The sequence below is a fragment of the Uranotaenia lowii genome, chromosome 2 (genome assembly GCF_029784155.1).
Source record: "Uranotaenia lowii strain MFRU-FL chromosome 2, ASM2978415v1, whole genome shotgun sequence".
Classification (NCBI taxonomy): Eukaryota; Metazoa; Arthropoda; class Insecta; order Diptera; family Culicidae; genus Uranotaenia; species Uranotaenia lowii.
Window position 1 is genome coordinate 423,755,381 of NC_073692.1, and position 21,257 is coordinate 423,776,637.

The 21,257-nt window shown below is 32.5% G+C and overlaps 1 protein-coding gene across 1 annotated transcript in view; it reads right to left on the reverse strand.

Moving 5' to 3' along the window:
- The window catches only part of LOC129743479 (uncharacterized), a 113,058-nt gene that overhangs the window by 28,504 nt on the left and 63,297 nt on the right, over nucleotides 1-21,257 (reverse strand). Inside the window, exon 7 of the mRNA XM_055735513.1 lies at nucleotides 4,743-4,929. Within this exon, the coding sequence (XP_055591488.1) occupies nucleotides 4,743-4,929 (187 nt within the window). The remainder of the gene's footprint in view (nucleotides 1-4,742; nucleotides 4,930-21,257) is intronic.

Genomic DNA, 21,257 nt, shown 5'->3' on the forward strand with positions numbered 1-21,257 from the left:
TTCAATTACTAAACATCAGTTTTAAAACAACGTGGAAGGCAATTCTATTGAAATAATGAAAAAAGCTTCCTTAAGCCGTTGTCTTAGGGTCCTTTACCCTATAATGAAAACAAAATCAATTATGAGATGTTTGCTACGTTAAACACAAAAGTTTTCAATAACGATAAATTGAAAATCTAGAAAATCAAGAAAAAAATTAAACATAATCAAGATAGCCTCATTATGTCTTAAAAAGCTGCTTGGAAAGAATAGACGGCGCGGCGTGGAGAATATATTGATATCGTCTTCTCTATGCTAGTTTCGTAGTAATAAACGGTTTATATTTGAAAGTAATGTAACAGAACAATTTATTTGAAACTGATGAGTATTATGAATTTCGAAGAAAAAATCGGTCCTTCAAACTCGAACCCCTGCAATTGGTCATTCTGTGGGACGAGTGTGGAGTGAGGTGTTCCAAAATTGCATAATGTCTGGAAATCTGGGGGTTCCTCATCGAAATGGTAAATAAGGAAGTGGAATTCAAAGTTTTGTATGGGGTCGACTTAAAAAAAAATCATGTTTAGAGTATGGTTGCCAGAATTTTTTCAGCACGTATCCGGACCGGACAATCCGGGCAATTTTTTTATAAAAAACCTGGCAAAATCCGAGTTTTTCATTTCAAAATCGAGACCGAAAATCCGGGCAAATTTTGTCAAAACCCAGAAATTACTCAACAAAAATCAAGATAGAAGAATTGAAAAAAAAAATTTATTTCATCAAAATTCAAAAACAAATTTCAAATTTATTTTAATCTTCGGAAAATCCTTTTATGATTATTTTTGCAAAATCTGCTATGATTTTTTTGTTTTGGTGGCTTAATAAAAAAATTAATAATAATAATAATAATTCGTTTTATTCATGTAACATAAGATTTGTACATTCTTTTTGATGTGTTACAATTAGGTTTTTAACTTGTGATTTCAAATATAGCAACACAATTAGCAACACAATTATTTTTTTTTTGTTTTATTTGCCAAATAAAGTGAAAAAAGGTCAATGAAATCCGGGCTACCGGGCTGGGCTGGACTGTTCTAAAATTTTGTATCAAATATCCGGGCCAGCCCGGATAAAACCGGGCAATCTGGCAACCTTAGTTTAGAGGTTCTGCCAACACGATATTTTAAAAACTTCCACTTTTTAAAGATTAGATTAAAAATAAATTCTGGGTTCAAAGCACAACATTTTTTTTCAGTTTTATTCATCAGTTTATTGTCGTTTAGTATAACTTAACTTATGTACAAATATCAATACATTTTAGATTGTCAAATGAAAATCTAATGCATTTAAATCTACATTGAAACTGCAGTCATTTACAAAAAGAATGAATTTTGCTAATAATTTCAAAATTTCTATGCGTTTTGACCGCCCTATTCTGTCCAGCATATATTTCCATTTTTTTTATCTTTTTTTGAGTAAAATACTAAACGTGAAAAATATAAAATTAACCGAATTTGTCTCAAATTATAAAATCACTTAACAATTTTCTAGCAAAACAATTTTTTTTTGTTCCTAAATTTTTTATTTCACTGACCAAAGTGTGTACCTAGCATAATTTTTTTTTTCAATGCCAATGCCATCAAAAGATGCGGATTTTTGTGCACTAATATTTTTCTCAACAATGTGTGTTGTTTGTATTATCGTGTTAAGAGCTATTAACTGTTCAATCCTTATTAAATGTCACAATTTAGGATATTTTTTATTCAATTTATCAAATTCGGCCATAGTCAAAATTTGAGCTGAATCTGAAGACGAGTAGGGGTTGCACTGAAGCTCAAGAGAATCTCTGCTTATTTATGTTGATCTTATTGAAGTTTAAATCAAGAGTAACATTGAAGACTGCAACTCGATTGAATTAAAACAAAAAAAGTTATTGCGGTTTAAAAACTGCATTTTTGGTCGCATACTGTCGTTTAACACTCGATGAGTACATTTTACTCATTACGTTTAATATGACAATTTGCGACAAAAATACAAATTTTGAACTGCAATAACTTTTTTGTCTTAAATTCAATCGAGTTGCAGTCTTGAGGTGAAATGTTACTCCTAGTAAAATTTTTAATAAAATTAACATCAATAAGCAATCGAATGGGAAAGAAAAAATAAGGTGGAAAACCAGTTTTCTATGCTTCTTCAGAACAGAATGTCTCAAAATCCTTTTCACTCTTGAGATTCGGTAAAATCCCTTCCCGTTATATGATTCAGCTCAAATTTTGACTATGGCCTTCCGATGATTTCCTTAAAACATCTTAATCTTAATATGCATGTGTTTTGATTTTCAAGTAGGTTTTTATCAAGACGAATTTGATAAATTAAATTAAAAAATATCCTAAATTGTGTCTTCTAATAAAGATGAAACCGTAAATAGCTCTTCACACGATCATACAAAAAACATACATTGTTGAAAAAGTACAAGTGCAAAAAAATCCGCTTCTTTTAATGGCATTAGTATTAAAAAAAATACGCTAGGTACACATTTTGGTTAGTTAATTTAAAAAAAATCGGGACAAAAAAACTTTTTTCAAGAAAAAAGCTGACTGGTTTTAAATTTTGATACAAATTCGGTTATTTTTTTAATTTTTTAACGTTCAAAATTGTACTAAAAAAGTTAAAATAAATATAAAATGTAGAAATTTTGTGAAAATTTTTAAACCAAGAATTTTTTTAAATCAAATCTTTCAAAAGTAGACCTTTTTCAAAGATCGAGTTTGCGGAACCTCTAAACATGATTTTTTAGTTGGCCCATACAAAAGTTATTTTTCATAAACTTGAACTACCTAATGAAATGTAGAGATATTTTATCCTAAATTTTTTTTACGACTTTGCCCTTATATCCATAAATTCATCTAAAGTAATTGGTTATTAAACTCTTAATTGCTTCCACTTCCGAATTTCTGAGTTCTGATAAAAAAAAGAATATTGCCCTAAACTATTTTGCAATTTTCTCCAGTTTTTAAAGATTTCTACATTTTCATTAAATCAAGATATTGGGCCTCCCAATATTTCAAAATAAAACGTCGGGCCTTTAACTGTTAAATATGTATATACATTAGAGTGCCCCAAATGACCCGACTTTTGAAAAAGTTATGTACTGCAGGCTTAAATTTATCCTAGGCCTAGTGCAAGATCTCAAGCCAAATTTGGGCCAGATTGGATCACGGATCACGGAAGGGGTCGCTAAACGAGCTTAAAGTTTGTATGGGATTTTGAGACATTTTGTTCGAGAGAAACATGAAAAAACAGTTTTTCATACACATCTTTGGTTTTCTTCGGCCGATTTCTTTTGAAATTGGGTTTTCTTAAAGCCCAAACTATGACAAATATTTTATCCGACGACTGCAAATCGATTTGAGTAGAAGTAAAATAGTTATAAGACTTCAAAAATGGGCTAACTTTTTTAAGAGTGGTATTCATCACGGTTAATGCTGCGTCGAAATGTTCGAACGTCTCGACTCATTAACAATGACGGATATCACCCTTAAAAAAGTTAGCCCATTTATGAAACCTAATTTTTTTTTATTTATATTTATGAAAAACTGATTTTTCATGTTTCTCCTGAACAAAATGTCAAAAAATCCCATACAAACTTCGGGCTCGTTGAGCGACCCATTCCTGTGATCCGATCTGGCCCAAATTTGGCATGAGATCTTGCCCTAGGCCTAAGTTTAATTTTAGCCTTCAGCGCATAACACTTTACAGGTTTTGAATTTCTCATACAAATTTGGGGCAGTCTAATAAACATATTGTTTTTAACACCCTTATAGAACATCATCTTTCTGAAAAGCTGTGACTTTGTGCGACTCGATATGGTATCTCAGAGACTTCCTAGAATAATCATTGAACTCTAAATTTATTTTGCCTTGCTTTCTCATCGGTTTAGAATGTGTACTTATATTTCCTTATTTCATGATAAAATTCCTGTACATGTATTGGCACCAAGTATGTCAGCATTCCGAAACGCAACTGATGCAAATTTCCAAGGTTTACAGAACAAAAAGTGCCACCTAGAACAGCCGCCATCCGCCGCAAGGTTATCTTGATTCTAGCTCGAATTCTAGCGAAACAGAAATGCAACACGCGAAGCTCAAGCCATCAGCCAACATTCATCTCTTGTTGTCCAGGCTCGACAAACCCGTGTAAAACGCAAAAAAAGAGTTGTTTGAACCGTTTTTTTTTTCTGTGTTTCAAACATCCTACAACCTTTTGCAGCAGCATTCATACAATACACGTCGTCGTCATAGGCTTAACTAGAAAGGGGAGAAAAAATAAAGGAAAAAACACCTGGTCTAGCTGTAATCGCCGCGTGCTTACAGTTATTGGGTTGGGAAAATAATAACTTTTCCTCCATGCGTTTTTCGCGCTCCCTCCTGGCCACTTGCTGATGACGACGCCTAGCCTAGCTCAAGTCTGATGACTTGAACGTGCGCGCCTCTTTCAAGGTGATGCACCACCTTTGGAATCTCTGCGCGCCTATGGTTTTTTTATTTTTACTCTTTTTATTTTCCAAATGATTATGGTTGCTCGACCGACTGCTGCTGACGCAGTTGTTGCTGTAATTATTGTTGATACCTGGTTGGACTGGGTAAATTCATGTTTCCCCGCTTTTTTTTCATTCACCCAGAAAGAAAATCATTCGCGACGCTATGCCGGCCCAGTAAAAATGGGAAGGGTAGAATGAAGGGATATACTATATTTATGACAGCTACATGGCAGACGCCATGCCACATCGTGTAGCCGCTTGTACTTTTGTGATGTCTCGAAGCGACGCGACGCGTTGGATGTGCGTTTACGTTGTTCATGTCCATGTGGTGGACAAGCTTCGACCATGATTATTCCCAGGGAATCAAGTTCGCTTTGCGGTTGAGGTTTGAGCCACTTTTGGCGTGATTCCTCCTATTTTTGCGAGCAATTTCACACAGCGAGAGTTCCCATCGCTGCTTTTGCTTTTCATAAATGTGTTAAATGTAAATCCATCCATGACGTATCGGTTTTTCTTGATAGATTTGGTTTCCAAGACAGTTTGCAGCATGATGGACCAACATAAGACATAATGATAATGAAAATCGATCGGTGAGCCGGAACAGAACGATGTTAATTTTTAAAATTTTCTTCATATTTTCTAGGATTTCCCTTTATTTAGTCTTCAAATGATTTTTACAATATAATCTCAAAACATAATTTGACTTGCCCTTGTTACCATCAAGGCAGCACAAGAGCCGAAGAAGAATTTATTAATATTGACGAAGCAAAAAATGAAGAAACCACATCAATCTTGAGAAAGTTACACCGTCAAAAAATGCAATGTTGACAAAAATTCGAAATATCACCATCGAGTTAATTTTTTTTATTTTTGAAAATTTTAAAGTTTCAGCAGCGTTTGAGCAACGGTTTCTTAACAGTTCTCATGTTTAACTAATTTGATCTATAAATTGATAAAATAGTGAATTTGGCGGAACAAAAACATTTAAAAACAGATCGAAATTTTTAAGTTTTAAGCTGTGAATATGCTTTGTATCAATGAGTTTTAACCATTTGATGCATTTGTAGAAGTTTACCGCAACCAAAAATTGGAATTTATTTAATAAGTATCTTAGCCAATTAAAATACAATCTTTCCTCAAAGCCAAAGCCGGTTTACTATAAATTTGATAGTTTACGGTCTATTTAAATGTTTTATTGAAACAGTTAACTATTTTTTTTTATTGAAAAATAGTACAGTTTTTATCTCTTATGTTGTATTGAAAAAATGATCATATCAAACTGCATAGAATGCGTTGTCAATCTTTAACTGGTGAGAATTTCGTATTTTGGGATACTCTTATTCACAATTATGACTAAACGACAAGTTTAAATTAAAAAAAAAAATTGAACAACTTGGAATCTGGAGAGCGTGTTTTCCCAAAATAAGGTCTTGGCTCAAATAGCCTCATTAGTTCTTTTTCAAGTTCTTCAAAAAAATTGTTTGAGTCGTTAACGCAAGGCAAGTGTAGAAAATTTTTATTTTCCTCGGTAAAATTAAGCGTTTAATAGCACCAATCCCTTTTGAGAACACATCTTCACCAAGTTTACACTGCATATGATGTAAGCACAAAGTGTCACGTCAAGTGTTAATCCGAATAAAAATTTCCTAGACCCTTAATACTCTATATGAACAGTAAAAAACTATTCAATACTCTTTTTTAAATTTATATAATGTTTATATCCCTTAACATAAACCATTAGATCACCATTTACTAACGCGTTTTACGATGTAAGGGGCCATTCACTTCCTCCTCCCTCTTACCTCTTAGTAATACAATCTCATTAGAATTTCTATCCAATATCCACAAAGCGTAACAAAACGCTAAGCTGAGGTTGCCAGATTGCCGGTTTTATCCGGGTTTGCCCGGATATTTAACACAAAATTTGACAAAAGTCCGGCCCGGCCCGGTTGCCCAGATTTCAGTTAAAAATGCCCGGATTTATTCACATTATTTGCCAAACTAAACAAAAATATCAAATTGTGTTGTTATTTCTTTTATTTTTATTTTATTTTTTTGAAAGCGTAAAATACGGTTTAAAAACTGCTGATGAAAAAAAAGGTTTATCATTTTTTTCCCTTGATTTGTGTTGAGTAATTCCTTGATTTGGACCAAATTTGCCCGGATATTTGCCGGATTTAGGGTCAACATTTTGGAATCAAATGACCGGATTTTGCCAGGTTTTAAGATGAAAAAAGCCCGGAACAACTTTCTGGCAACCTTATGCTAAGCCCTTCCTTATCGCCTAAACGTGTTTAGGCGTGTAATATTTGAATGGTCGTTCAAATGAATTTTAAGGAACTGGAAATGGTTTTTGAATGATATGTTTAATTATGAAAAAGCGTGATGAAATCGGAACAGCAGCCATTATTAAAATCGAGCGTAAATTTGGTGGGTAATGAAATAATCGAATAGAGATAAAATAGAAAAAATACTGTTAGTATTTTCAAGCTTTAAATGTTAGTAACGAATCCTTTACGAAAAAATATATGTATCTATATTCCAGAATTTTGGAACAGAAAACTCACAATATGTTGACTTTTTTTTTGTTCTAATATAGTCGTTTTACCATCTTTATGGCATTCGCGACTTACAATATGTTGACGTATTCTATCAAGTTATTTTGTTTTTAATTTGACATTTAAAATTTTGTTTATATACTTTTTGTGAGAAAACACTATTTTTGAGCTTTCGGAAGAAGTATATTTAAGGTTAAATCACGCTTAATATTCTCAAACAATTCCATCAGCTTCTAATGAAGATTGTTCTCCTAATATTTTTTTTATAAAAAAGTCACAACTTCGGCTTAGGCTTAAAGCATCCTCTTTTTCATTTTTGACCAAAGTTGACAAGATTTTTTTTGTACTGAATTTTCTACTTTTTCTCTTTTTTTATTCTCAATTTTTTTCAAGCATTGTTAGTTGAAGTATACTATGGCTGGAATGTATAGTATGCTTCCAAAACAAGCAACAAACAGCGTTGAAAATAATTCTATTCTTTTCTATTTTTTTTATTTACAGATTGTTTTTATCAGGATCATTCGTTCTCTGTTGATAGTTAATATATTATTCATATTTTTTTATGAAATTGAAGCAACGTAAATTTATGGATGAGTTTTATACTTTCAACAAAATCGTGTTGTTTTTTTTTTTCTTAGGGGGTTAAGGGATTAGACCACCCCCATGAAGAATTTTTCAAAGACAAATTTTCAGTTCAAGAACCGTAGTAACGTGAAATGACTTCATCTCAAAAGGTGTTTCAGAATAAGTGTTGAAAAAAATGTCAGAAAATTGGCTCGCCTCCGGGATATCGCCAGTCTATGCCTAAGGCATTTTATTCTACGAAACTATAGAACGTTCACGTATTGAAACTTATTTTAATTTGTCAATTTCGTATCATCACTAAATAAACCTTTTGTATTGAAACTCAAATCTTAAGGCATAAAAATACAACCTCGTCTTTAAAATTGTTTGTTTAGAGAAATGTATCTGAACAAGTTCACCCATTACTCAATTACTTATAACTTAGATTATAAAAAAATCTTTAAAATATGATAAAATGCAATTTATTCAAGATAGCAATTTAAGCCTTAATTTGATTGTGTGTTTTGATGAATATCTCAAGGCCACGATTCACATTTTTTCAGGTGAGAAATAAAGTGCTTATTTTGACCAATGTTGGTGCCCTAAAACTTTTGGAATAAGGTCAAAATTATTCACGATAAATCTACACTTTGTTGACATAACTTTACATATAACATAATAATAAAAATAAATTAATGATTCATAGAATCATTCTCCAAGACCGCAAGTTATTGCGAAAAAAATATAAAGAAATTTAATATTTGTTTTCTTTTCCCAAAACTGTAAAATGAAGATTTTCGTTTTCACCTTTATGTAATGTTTAAATTTAAGAAGAATTTATTTACCGTTAGTTATGAAAAAAGAATAAGAAGTAAGAAGAATTTAAAAGATATTCAAGATGAGCGAGTAGAATTTTATTAGAAGCATTTTCATCATATGTCATCAAATTGTTCCTTCTAAAAAAAATCATTTTCATAATGTTGAAATGTTCTTAGCAAAAAGAGATAACTGTAACCTTTTAGGCCAAATCGACATTTTATATTTATTTTCTAATAAATTTACCAATTTGCATAGTTTTTTTTAAAATTAGCAAATAAACTTACCAAATTTTGTAGCAAACTTATAAATTTTTTTAATTATTTTCATAAGTTTGCCTTTGTTTTTAAACTTTAAGTTTAAATGTTTAAATTTTTAATAAGAAAAACTAAGTTTCTTGCTTTTGTCCTTTCCAGGTCTCCATATTTTAATTGACGACGACAAAATATTCATAGCTAGCAATTTTAAACTCAAACTGTGCTGGAATATTTAAAAACGTTTTTCTAGTTTTATTTTTTAAATCCTCTTTTTTTAATCGATCATGTTCTTTTTATTAATCTAGGAAAAGTTCGAAAAATGATTCGAAAAAGTTTATTCTAAGCTTAATTTTAATATGTTATTTTAGCTAAGTTGGTATTTGCATTGTGCTTTCAATATTTACAACAAAACTTGGAATTCCTATTTTTTTTAAGTTCCGTACTTGATTATTCAAGAAATCACCCATTTCTTAAACTTTACTTTGTTAGTGGTGATAAATCGAACATGTTGTATTTTAAATATTAAAGTTATTTTTGTAAACTTTAATCAATCATGCCCTTCTGTAGCCTTTTATTTGAAAACTGGAAGAATTTGAATACCGATAATAAAGAATTTTATCTTCGACTGTGATCCCTGGCACTCTTTAAATAAAATAGTTTTATTTTTCCTCTAATCAAAATAAATTCAATCCTCATCTACAGTTGCGTACAAAAGAGGATAAAATCGCATGAAGCAGCGTATTGCTTCCAAATTTGTCAAGTTGCCGTTTTTGTCTGGGTTGATATTTAACATGAAACTTGCACAAAATTTAGATCAACTATTCAACTAATACTCCACAAAATTTGAAGACTGTACTATGATTGAATAAAAAGATACAGCTATTCTCGTAATTGAGAGAAATTTGAGATTGATTCGAAAAGTTCGCTGTATTTTTGACAATTTCCATTGAAAATACTTAAAATTTGGCCAAAAGATGTAAAAATGATTGATCTAGTACCTGGCCGAGTTTCATCAAAATCGATTGGGGCTATCTTGAATGCGGTAGGCTAAAAATATGATTCATTATTGACCAACAAGCGATTTCAATCTTTTTTGGGCGGATGTTTTAATGAAAGATAATGTTATCACATGTTTATATAGGATTTTTTCAACAGATTTAAAAAATTATCACTTTAAATATAGTTAATTGATAATAAAAACTTCATTCCTCCTTTGATAGTGAATAAAAAATATTGAATTGTTAGAGACTCAAACGAAAGAGCGAATGTAATAATCAATTCAAGTTTGTACTTATGTATCAAGTTCGTATATCATTTTTTGGAAGGTGGTTCTTCTTATTTTGAGCTCTTTTAGAAAAAAAAAATTTACTTTCAAACAAATCAGGAATGAAATTTTCATCAAAAACCAGCATTTTTAGTGTGAATGTTTGGTTTTGTGGAAGGAAAATCCAAAAGAACATTAAGAACGATATTTTCGCGTCAATCAGTTTTGATAAAACTCTGCCAGGTACTAGATCAAACAATTTAACACCTTTTTACCAAATTTTAAGAACTTTCAGTGAAAATTGTCAAAAATAAACTTTTATAAAGCTTTTTCAAATTTTCCTTTTTTTACGAGATATCTGTATTTTTCTATATAATCGTACTATAGTCAACGAATTTTATTGGATAGTGGGTTTAGATTTTGTGGAATTTTCATGATAAAATATCAACCCAGACAGAAATGGCAACTGGTCAAAGTTGGAAGCAAGGTCGCTGCTTCACGTGATTGCATTTTTTTCTTTGAACGCAACTGTTTGTGTTTTGAAGAAATTCTCTAAAGTTCAAAATGGATATTATTTTTCCTTGTCGTGAAAATTGACTTTTTAAATCGTGATGGAATATTATTTTCAATTCAAAAAGATACAGAGGAACTGTAAATCATCTCTTCGATTTAAATTGAAGAAACGCAATGTAACTTAAACTTAATCATGGTTAAATTCTGAGATTATCTGAAATTTATATTAAAATTCGATTTATAATTTTTGTATTCTATTTCTGTGAATGTTCAAAATTTACTCAGACAACCATTTGGTGGGTATTTCGAAATTGCAACACAAATATACGTGCAAATCTACGCGTAAACATATCGTATATAATGCAGCAAAACCAATATATACGTATCATTTTGGAGGCCATATAGGTACATTAGCACACATATTCTTGATTTGGATTTCTTTGTCGTAATAAAATCATGCAATGTATTTCAATACGATGAAGAATATGCATGGGCCGCACATTGTAGGTGCAGATATACGAATTGTCGTAATAAAATCATGCAATGCATTTAAATACGACAAAGAATATGCATGGGCCGCACATTGTATTTGCAGATAAACGGGAATGAGTTTAAATAACGTTCTATACGATGTAATCTGTAAAATAAAATACGACTTTTGGTTGTCTGGGTAAAATTCTGTTTTTTTGAAATTTTTATTGGCATTCGTTTTTTGGTGTTTCGAAAATATTGACTTAAAATTTCTAGTTCGGAATAAGGATCATCTTTTTAAATTATTTATTTTTAACTTATCGGAACAAAGATTGATTTGAAACTTTGGTTCCGATTTATTCTGAGTCATGTTTTAGTATTACTAAATATTTTTTCGAATTTGTTTGAAGGTCATGAGTAAGAAAATTGTTAAGAAATCAATTTCCTTATTTATTGTGCATTTTGGTTTGGAAAAAGCTCCCAACGCAAATTATTTCTTCACTATGCTCATGATGACGATTCTCCAGTAAGTTGGTAAATTGTTATCAGTCGTTGTACCAGTTGGTCGTTGATGTCGTGTAAGTGTCCGGTGTTACAACGTCGTCGTTATAGAGGGAAACATGATGCAAAATTGTTTCAATATTGTAGAAAAACCGGGCTGTATAAAAGAGCGCAGTTAATAATTCATTCTAGAAATAACCTCTTAATTATGGTTATGCTCCGGGAGTAACGGTCGGTCGGCTGAATGGCTGGATGACTGGCTCTTTGGCTGACTGGTCGTTCAGCTGGTCGGTTCTAGGCTTCTAGGAGACCAAAGGTGTTCAGTCAGTTCTGGATGGAGGTGGTTGTTGTTGTTTTATGCTTTCTACCCAGACTGACTCTGACTCTGTTCGTTCATAGATATTCCGTCAGTCCAGGTTCGGTTTCTCCAGAATGAAAAAAAAAAACGGTGAACGAACACGGAGGGGCCAGTTGTGGTTTATGGACTGCCGGCATCGAAGTGGGATGCACTGGGTCAGAACGTCCCTTGGCTTATTTTTTGTTATTATTTTTATGGTGAAGAGGGGAAGAGCGGGTAATTAGTGATATATTTTTTGGTTTTTGGTTTTTTATTTGACAGATACACGAACAAACGTCCCAATCATCAGAGCGTTTCCATATTATTCCCGAATGTCGCATTATTCATCCGGTTTTCCAGGGAATGTGCTTTTTCCATACCATGTTCTGCCTAATTACGGTTCGGGCCAATACTTGTGGGATCATAATGGTTCAGAAAAATATGAGCCACATGTGGGTATGAGTTTTGATTTCCGGCGTTAATGCTCCAGGGATAATTGATCGTATCTTGCTTTTAAAAAAACGAAAAACGGTCCCTACCCAGGGGATGGAAATTTATCACTGAATTATGAAATTGGTTGACCTTTTCCATCATCATTACTGTTTAATGAATCAATTTTTAATAGCTTTCGACTTGTGTCCTCATTGGCATTGAAATTTTTGATAAAAGCTGAAATTGTTTCTACTTTTTCATGGCAATTTACCAAAGTTTTTCTTATAGAAGAAAGAAGTTTTTAAAAACGACGATTTTCTGAATGAATTATTTACTCAAATTATTGACTCAGACCTTATGACTACTCGGAAAGCTTCATTGGAACTTCAAGGGACGTTGTTACTCTAAGCATGAATATTAACTATATAAAGATTTGTTAACGCAAAAAAACCACTTAAAAAATTCAAGACATCGCTTTTGAAGATGAATCATTACATGGGTATAGTATTCACCACATTTTTATCAGAATGATTAATTCATTTTGGGGTGGTTTGAAAAGTTTACTCATGAAATGCGATATTATCTGCTGTAACGACAGTACGTACGAATTTTAAGTTAAAAAAAAACTTAAAAATTGTTCATATAATATTTCTAGGTTCTTGCAATACATTTTATGTAAACAAAAACCAAACTTAACATGTACCCAGAAAAGATATTCGATGTCATACAAAATGGCAAAAATGACAAAAATGGCAAAAATGACAAAAATGACAAAAATGACAAAAATTACAAAAATCACAAAAATGACAAAATTGACAAAATTGACAAAATTGTCAAAATTGTCAAAATTGTCAAAATTGTCCAAAATGACAAAATTGACAAAATTGCCAAAATTGCCAAAATTGACAAAATTGACAAAATTGACAAAATTGACAAAATTGACAAAATTGACAAAATTGACAAAATTGACAAAATTGACAAAATTGACAAAATTGACAAAATTGACAAAATTGACAAAATTGACAAAATTGACAAAATTGACAAAATTGACAAAATTGACAAAATTGACAAAATTGACAAAATTGACAAAATTGACAAAATTGACAAAATTGACAAAATTGACAAAATTGACAAAATTGACAAAATTGACAAAATTGACAAAATTGACAAAATTGACAAAATTGATAAAATTGACAAAAATTGACATTATTGACAAATTGACAAAATTGACAAAAATTACAAAAATTACAAAAGTGAGTAAATTTGGTTAAAATGACTTAATTATGATAAATATCATGTGCTTAGCTTTGCAATGATTGGAAAATCACCCTATGTGGGTTGATGTTAAGAAGCTCATCTTTTTTCTAGGGAATTTCGCGATTTTGTGGGCGTCTTAGATATTGAAGGAATCCTTGGAAAGTCAGATGGACATACTTCAAGTGAGTTGAGTGTTAAATAAGCAATGTTTTTCAGTACCGTCCATTTACTGTCCTCGAGTGTCTTCATCATTTTTTCTTGAGCAACTAGAGCGATGATATCTGTAAAACTTCTCTGAAATGATGATCATTCGTGAATCATTATGCAGAACACCTCATACCAGGCAGATCATCACGATGAATCAGCACGCTATTCCAGTAAATTTCTCTCGAGATTCCAATACCGAAACCGATCAATCCAGTCCCGTTAATGACTGTCTAGAATTCGAATGATCTCCAAAACTGGGAAGAGCACGTCACCGTAAAAACGGTGTCACGACACACAATCCATTCTGGGGATCCGTCACAAACATTCATTAGCGTCCGATAAGTGGGTAATACGGCTAGCTACCGAATTGTGAGTGTCGTGTCGTGTTCGGGTGTGAATTGTAGAGGAAGGAGGAAGAAAAACGTTAAAATCAGAAATAGAAATACGTGATTTCACTGCTAACGAGCAGGTTGATTTAAAGGTTTCGAAACTCGGGATTCGGGGGAAGTGTCGACGACTTGAAGGAGAAAAGGGGCGTCTTCTGCAATATTCAACAACCCAACAACGGAGGCTTCGCGTGCTCTGCGCCGTGTGAATCTTAATTGCGTTCAGCGACCCACCTACCGATATACGGTATGGAGTTAGAGACGCTCCATGGAGAAGATAGCTAGTAGGTTATAAACGTGTGGATGTGACACATATAAAACATGCAAACTGCAACAACCTGATGCGCTCTCGGGTTGAGGAAACAGAAGCCGCTGCCAGTCGAGCTCGTTGTCGGTCGCTGTCAAAGAAATCGTTAGCGTTTGTAATCGGAATCGTAAATCACACGAAAAATTTTCTGCTGCCGGTCTCTGGAATCTGAAGGTGATATATGGTGTGGCGATCCGAGGTAGGTTCAGGGGATGTTGGAAAGTTTGTATGAGTTCGACATCAGGGAAAAAAAGCCTCATAACCCAGCCAGGTAAACCACGAAACATCAACAAACCTTCCGATTGAGTTGTGTTTATCTTATCTGATGAAACGCTTAGGCCGCATCGGAACATGTGCCTATAGAGAGGCGGGCAAATACTTGAGGAACCTAGCTAGAGAGCGCAAATTCAAAATCGTTCAACAACTTTCATGAACGTCGACGGAAGGTAAATGTTACAGGTAGCAGAGCATTGCTTGGTGAGGTGTTTTTAGTTACGATCCCAGACAGAAGTAGTGGTGGTTTATTTATTGACAAAATGATTAAGATTGCTCCGACAAGAGCCGGGGTGTGACTCAATAGAGAAACTTGTCGCTGATTTCACGAGATAACACGAATGAGTGACGTATGGTTTGTCAGAATCCGTTCAAAGGAAATTGTAGCTCAGAAAAATAGTCATTCCTGCATCATTTTAAGACAACAATCAGAAAAAAGAGCAAATTAAAACAGTTCATGGGCTCAAAAATCCTACCTACTTTTTCGAAGATCTTAAGAACAGTTAAAGTGGTAATTAACTAAGAAAATAGAGCTATCAGTTGAGTGAAAAAGTATGCTCAAAGACCTACACTTTGATAAAGAAAAAAAATATATGTGAAGGAGGAATATAAAGCTGTCAAACTTTGACGCGTATTTCTCGAAACAGTTAGGACAACGCATTCGCCGTATTGAAAGTTTGTGGCAATATTTGTAAATTTTTTGTTCTTATGGAAAGTCTGACGAAATTTATGCAAATTCGGTTCAAAACGGAATGTACTAAAAAAAATGCAAAATTGTGTTTATTTAATAACAAAATTCGAAACTTTCAGTGAAACTACTCAGTAATATAGGGGAGTGTGGGGTATCATGGCCACTTTTTTTCTTTGCTTCATAACTTTTTTATATAAATTTTCATTTGGCATGAGAAAACTTAACAGATAGATAAAACTTCTTTTAAGTTCTGAATGTATGCAAAAACATAAAGATATAGGTGGCCCAAGATACCCCACAAAATGTGGCCAACGATTCCCTACAAGCTTTAATTTGCTAATTGGTAGCGTTTGTGTGACTTATTGATGTTTCATCGAAAATTCCTTTTCCACGGAAAAGAACATGAAAAAACTAAGATTATAAGCGTATGAGCATATTTTTGTCATGAACTATAGGTTCCTCATCGATGCAATTAGCGGGTGCATGTTTAATTATGCAAGTGATTTTTTTCAAAATTTTAAAAGCTTGATAAATAAAATAAGCAAATGATGCGTATTTAAGTCAACAACATATAGATAAAATATGGTTACGCAAAGCTACGGCGTTCTAAGTTAGATTGAGATTTTTATTTCAACACACATCTGAGATATTCAGAGTGGCCCACGTTACCTCACTCTCCCCTAATGTTTACATGTGCAAAAACTGTTTCTATTCATCATCTCCCGCTTCCTTATTCTTTATCAGATATACTTTAACCGATATGCACCACTTAACGAGAAAACGGGAGACACGAATAGCGCTATCTGGCGACAGAAATGGGAGTCTTACACTGTGAATTTTATCGGAGTTTTGTCAGAGGTGCCAGGTGTCCTGATTTATCAGGATTTGTCCTGATTTTCAAGAAACCGTCCTGATTTTTGAAAATCTTTTGAATTGTGCCGTTTTTTGGAAATTGGCCATTAAAATGTTCTGATTTAAAAAAAAAACTCTTTTAAAATCGAATTCATAGTTTAGTTATGAAAATATCGTACAAATCTGCAATAAAATATAGTAAAACCTATTAACCGATGGTAATCTTCGGTTCATATGATATTTAAAATGATAGTTTTCGATATAAACTTCAGTCCATATAAAGAAGATGGTCACATTTGTTTCAAATATTAAGGTTTCTACATCACATGCTTATGCTTTGTTTATGCAATTTAGTGTTATCATGAAAAATCGAATTATTTTTTCGTGGTGTCCTGTTTTTTGACAAAACCACCTGGCATCCTTGTTGGACAATCGCAAAACGTGTTGATCAGGGACGCCGTCTAAATAAATTTTAATCACTTTTTTAGTTTACGTACAATGATAAAACGAATTGTTAGGGAAATCTGATTCAATCTCCAATTTTCATTGTTCAGCACGAAAATCTTTATTAGTGCCGATTCATTCAGCATTATGGTTCATTTGAAATAGGACAAAAAGGTAAAAGATCATCGATGTTTAATGCTATTGTATCTCTTTTAAAAACTTTGGCGTTTGGCCGAATAGTTAAAAAGGTGAATATTCGATATTCGGTCATTGGTCGATACAATTATTCGGTACATCACTATTTATTAGAAATCAATCGAAAAAAAAACTTCCGTGATACACATTTTGTGGGTTGATATTTTTAAAGTGTGGACATGATTTCTTTAAAAAAAATTGTAGCATTTTACTTATTCAAGTTTCTCAAATTGTCATGGTGCAAGAATAGGAATAAAGAAAAAAAAATTAGAACTGGTACCTCTGACTAAATTGTGTCCGGAATAGACGCTATCACGTATTACACGAATTTCTCTAATTTATGCAAACATTTTGTCCGCTAGAGGATGTTGATGCTATCATCTTTTCATTGTATAGAAAAACGACTTTGGTGAAAATTGGTTAAGTATATTTGACTTTATGCTAGCCAGATTGCCCGGTTTTACCCGGGTTTCCCCGATTATTTGATTCTAAATTTGAGAAAAGGCCGGTCAAGCCAGATTGCTTGGATCTCGTTCAAAAATGTTCGGATTTATTCCATTTATTTGATAAATTACTTTTGCGTCCAAAAAATTAAATTTGTTGAGAAAGTTTCAACAAAATAGTCATAATCGGTTTTTTTGTAAAATCTGCTGATATTTTTTCGATGAAAAAAAAATCAAGTAGTTCTCATCTTGATTTCTGTTGAATTTATGTTGTTGTTTGAATTGAATGTGCCCTAATACTGCCAGGTTTTAAGATAAAATTTTCCATGATATTGTCAGGTTTTAAGATGGAATTGCTAGGATGTGCCCGGTCCCGATAGGTTCTGGAAAAAAATCTAGCAACTTAATTATATTAACCTGTCCATCTATAAAGTTTTGTTTTTTTTTTGACATTGATCTATAAAAACTTTTGTATAAATGCTTAGCTTGGTTGACTACTCATATCCACCTTAAATCATTGAACTGGAAACGCTGTGCAAATGTGTTTATACAACAACACTTTTAAACACTTCAAATAGCAAATTTCATTAGGCTTTGCTCAACTTACGCATTTCCAATTCCATGATCGCTGGCGTGGCTAGGCAGAACAAGTTCTACTTCGCCAATGGTTGCTACTCCGTGATTGATCGAGGCCATCAATTTTGTGCAAGGACCAGAAGAATGGTGCTTGGGACTAGCAGTTCATTCGCAATGCACAAAACTCATGCTCTCCCTTTGAAAAATGATCAATAACGGCGCCGGCCACGTCCTAGTAGTCAATGAAAGGGATGCAGGAAGGATTGTTAGTAGGATACTTCATAGGATCAATTAACAACCTTTCGCCCCTTTATATTCCAAAGATAAATTTTGAAAAATCTAGAAACAAAGATAAATCAATATTTCCAACTATAGAAACCGTCTATACGTCTGCGAGTCTATATTGAAATATCCAGGGAAAGGGTTTTGTTAGTTGGAGAAGGTTTAAGATCAGGATCCATTTTGGCAAATGGTGCGATCAAGTTTTCCTACACCTCCTATGCTCCTAGATATTTCCCAAGGAAACTCCTACTATGAGGCAGCGACGAAAAGGCAAAAATTTTACCATAATGCAGTTATGATGAATAAAGCATATTTTAAAAATCTTCTTGAAGCTAACTTATTTTTCTAGCTATTATTCCTGTTATATTGATGTTTTTCCAAAAACGACCCTTAAAAATGAAGAGATACTTCAAAGTATAATTATAACTAAATTTTTGATGTCTTATGCTTTTTAAATAAATACCTCGTTTTTAAGTTAAAAATTTAAATGAGATTTCTGTATTAATAACTGATAGAGATTGTTTTTGGAAACTCATCAATTCGATTCTACACTTAATAAAAACTTTTGTATAAATGAACTATAAACTAAATCAAAATAAAAGTTCAAATTTAAAAATTTAAAATGTTTAGAGTGAGTCTAAAGTATTTAATCTAAAATGTTTAGCATTTCAAAGCTATTTTCTTGAATAATCTTGAATTATTTGACACTTTCGAAAATCTCCTCGTCTTACAGAAGGCTTTCACCTATAACACGCATTGTTTTGAAAATATCATTTTTGAAGGAAATTGAGGCATATTTGAAAAAGTTTGACCGTAATGGAAAATTCTAAAATAGATTCAACCACTTTATTTTGTGTATCGAGACGAAATTTTGAAAGGTTTCAGATTATTGACTAGAACATTTTATGGTGTTATCTTTAAAGCACTAATTTATAGCATTTTTTTTTTCTAAGTAAAATTGGACCCTGAATTCGAAAATAAAATTTAATGAATTTCAAAAGTTTATGAGAAATGCTCCAGTAGTAAAATTTGCTTTGTGATGAAAAAAGTTCTTGTGAATAAATCCTTATATCTTGGACAACATAACATCGATTTGAATTTTTTTCTAATTGAAGTTGGAAAAAAATTCCCTTCATTATCCAAAATTTGATTGTGTCAAGTTGTAGATATTTTTGAATTTATGATTAAAAAGAAGCTTCAGGATAAAATTGATCATCGGCTTTCCAAAAGGTCACCTGCTAAGTTTAAGCAACATCTGCCCACAGGAAAGTCTGCCTTGAGCCTACAATGTATGGGATTTTGAGACATTTTGTGCGTAAAATGAAAACAAAAAATTCTTGTTTTTCATTTATAACCTTTTTCTTCATAAGCAGGTTGATTTTTATGATAAACATAAGCATAACTCAAAGACTCAACTCTCAAACGTGCCATTTGTTGGAAGTGATGAGGACATCGATTTTCGTTTCGAAGCCAGCGATTGATGTTCACAGCTGCTTTTTCAATGAACAATCAGAACCATAAACAATGCCATTTGTATGTATCAAAATCAACAAAGTAAACAAAATTTCTCCGACTAATTAGCAATTCCTTAGAACTGAAACAACTAGATATCTACACAGAACAAGAAAATTTTGTTTGGAGATGTGAACAGGTTAAAATGAAGATTGGCATTCGAAAAGGAATTTCTCGTCCATTTTTTTTCTTTGCATCTCAGCAAATCGTTGAATAACTACAGCTGGGGTAGTTGTTTAATAATTGCGTTTTTTTTTTTCTCTTACCACCTCAACTGAGGTGGCAAATGGCCCTTAGCCAAGGGCCGAACAGTGTTCCTCATCCATTCACCAAATTCCAACTGCAAGTCAAGTGAGCGAAACAATCGCACAAGGGCCCGCTCCTATAGGACAGGAATTAAATCACATATTTACACGTAAGCCCTCAACTAGGGCAGCAGCAGCAGCAATCAATTGAATGAGGAAAAATGTTTTTGCTTTTCCCATCGAACAGCACTCAGTACGGGAAAATTCCTGGGGGATGAGTTTCCAATCGGTTCAGAACCTTTGCTTGATCTCTTGACTCTCTTATTGCTCAGCTCTCGAGAACAAAGAAATTAAACATTGATGAGTTCTTTGTTGCTAATGAAATGCGTATTGTCTGTCACTGGAAGCTGTGCTCAACTACCGGAAATGGATGTTTAATTGATGTTTATGCAACTTCAGCCATGGGACCAGTTGCCTGGACTTCCTCAAATTAAGTCTCCTAATTGAGTTATCAGGAGTTTAGGTCAGCATTTTTTCAATTATCAAATGAGATAAAACATAGCAAAAGGACAGTTCAATGGAAAATCATTTATTTTATATTCAAAATCAAGAACAAAACGCACGATATAAAATTGTGTAAGTTACATTATAACGCCAACAACTTACTTAATTTTTACAATGGATTATTCTAAAAAATGCAAAGTTTTATTTTACCAAACAATATATCTTTGATACTTGTATTTTTATTGAAAATCTAGAACACTTGATAAAATGGAGGATAACAAATATTCACAAACATTCAAAATCAGTTTTTTTGCATGTAGGTAAGTTTTAAATATTCGTTAAACAATAGATGATATATAAATTTTAATCGTCATTTCGCCAAAACTTAAGAAAATAGTAAAAAAATAAAAATATATTTAAATTAAGAACCGCAAAGCTTTGGAAGCTGATTAAAACATAAGCACCAAAAATTGCTGTTCTTCAAAACAAACAAAAAAAAAGTTTTGGATATTAACTTCCTATAGGCAATCCAAATCAATCTGCATCGTTATTTTTAATGGACATTTTTGAAAAAATAAACTAGAAAAACTAAAAAAAAAACAATTTATTTTTCCTCACCCTAACTTAAAGTACAAAAATATTAGACTAGTTCAGATAATTTAAAAGAAAAAATTCACTTGCTGACTCATATTTCTAATGTAAAAACTAATAGCTAAACCCAGAATTTACCTATTCGTTGTTACCTTCATTCTTACCGTTAAATAAGAGGATGAGAGATTCAACATAAACCAAACATTTATTACCTGAAATTAAAAAGAAAAGTGAAAGATGAGTTTACACACCATAATGTCTTA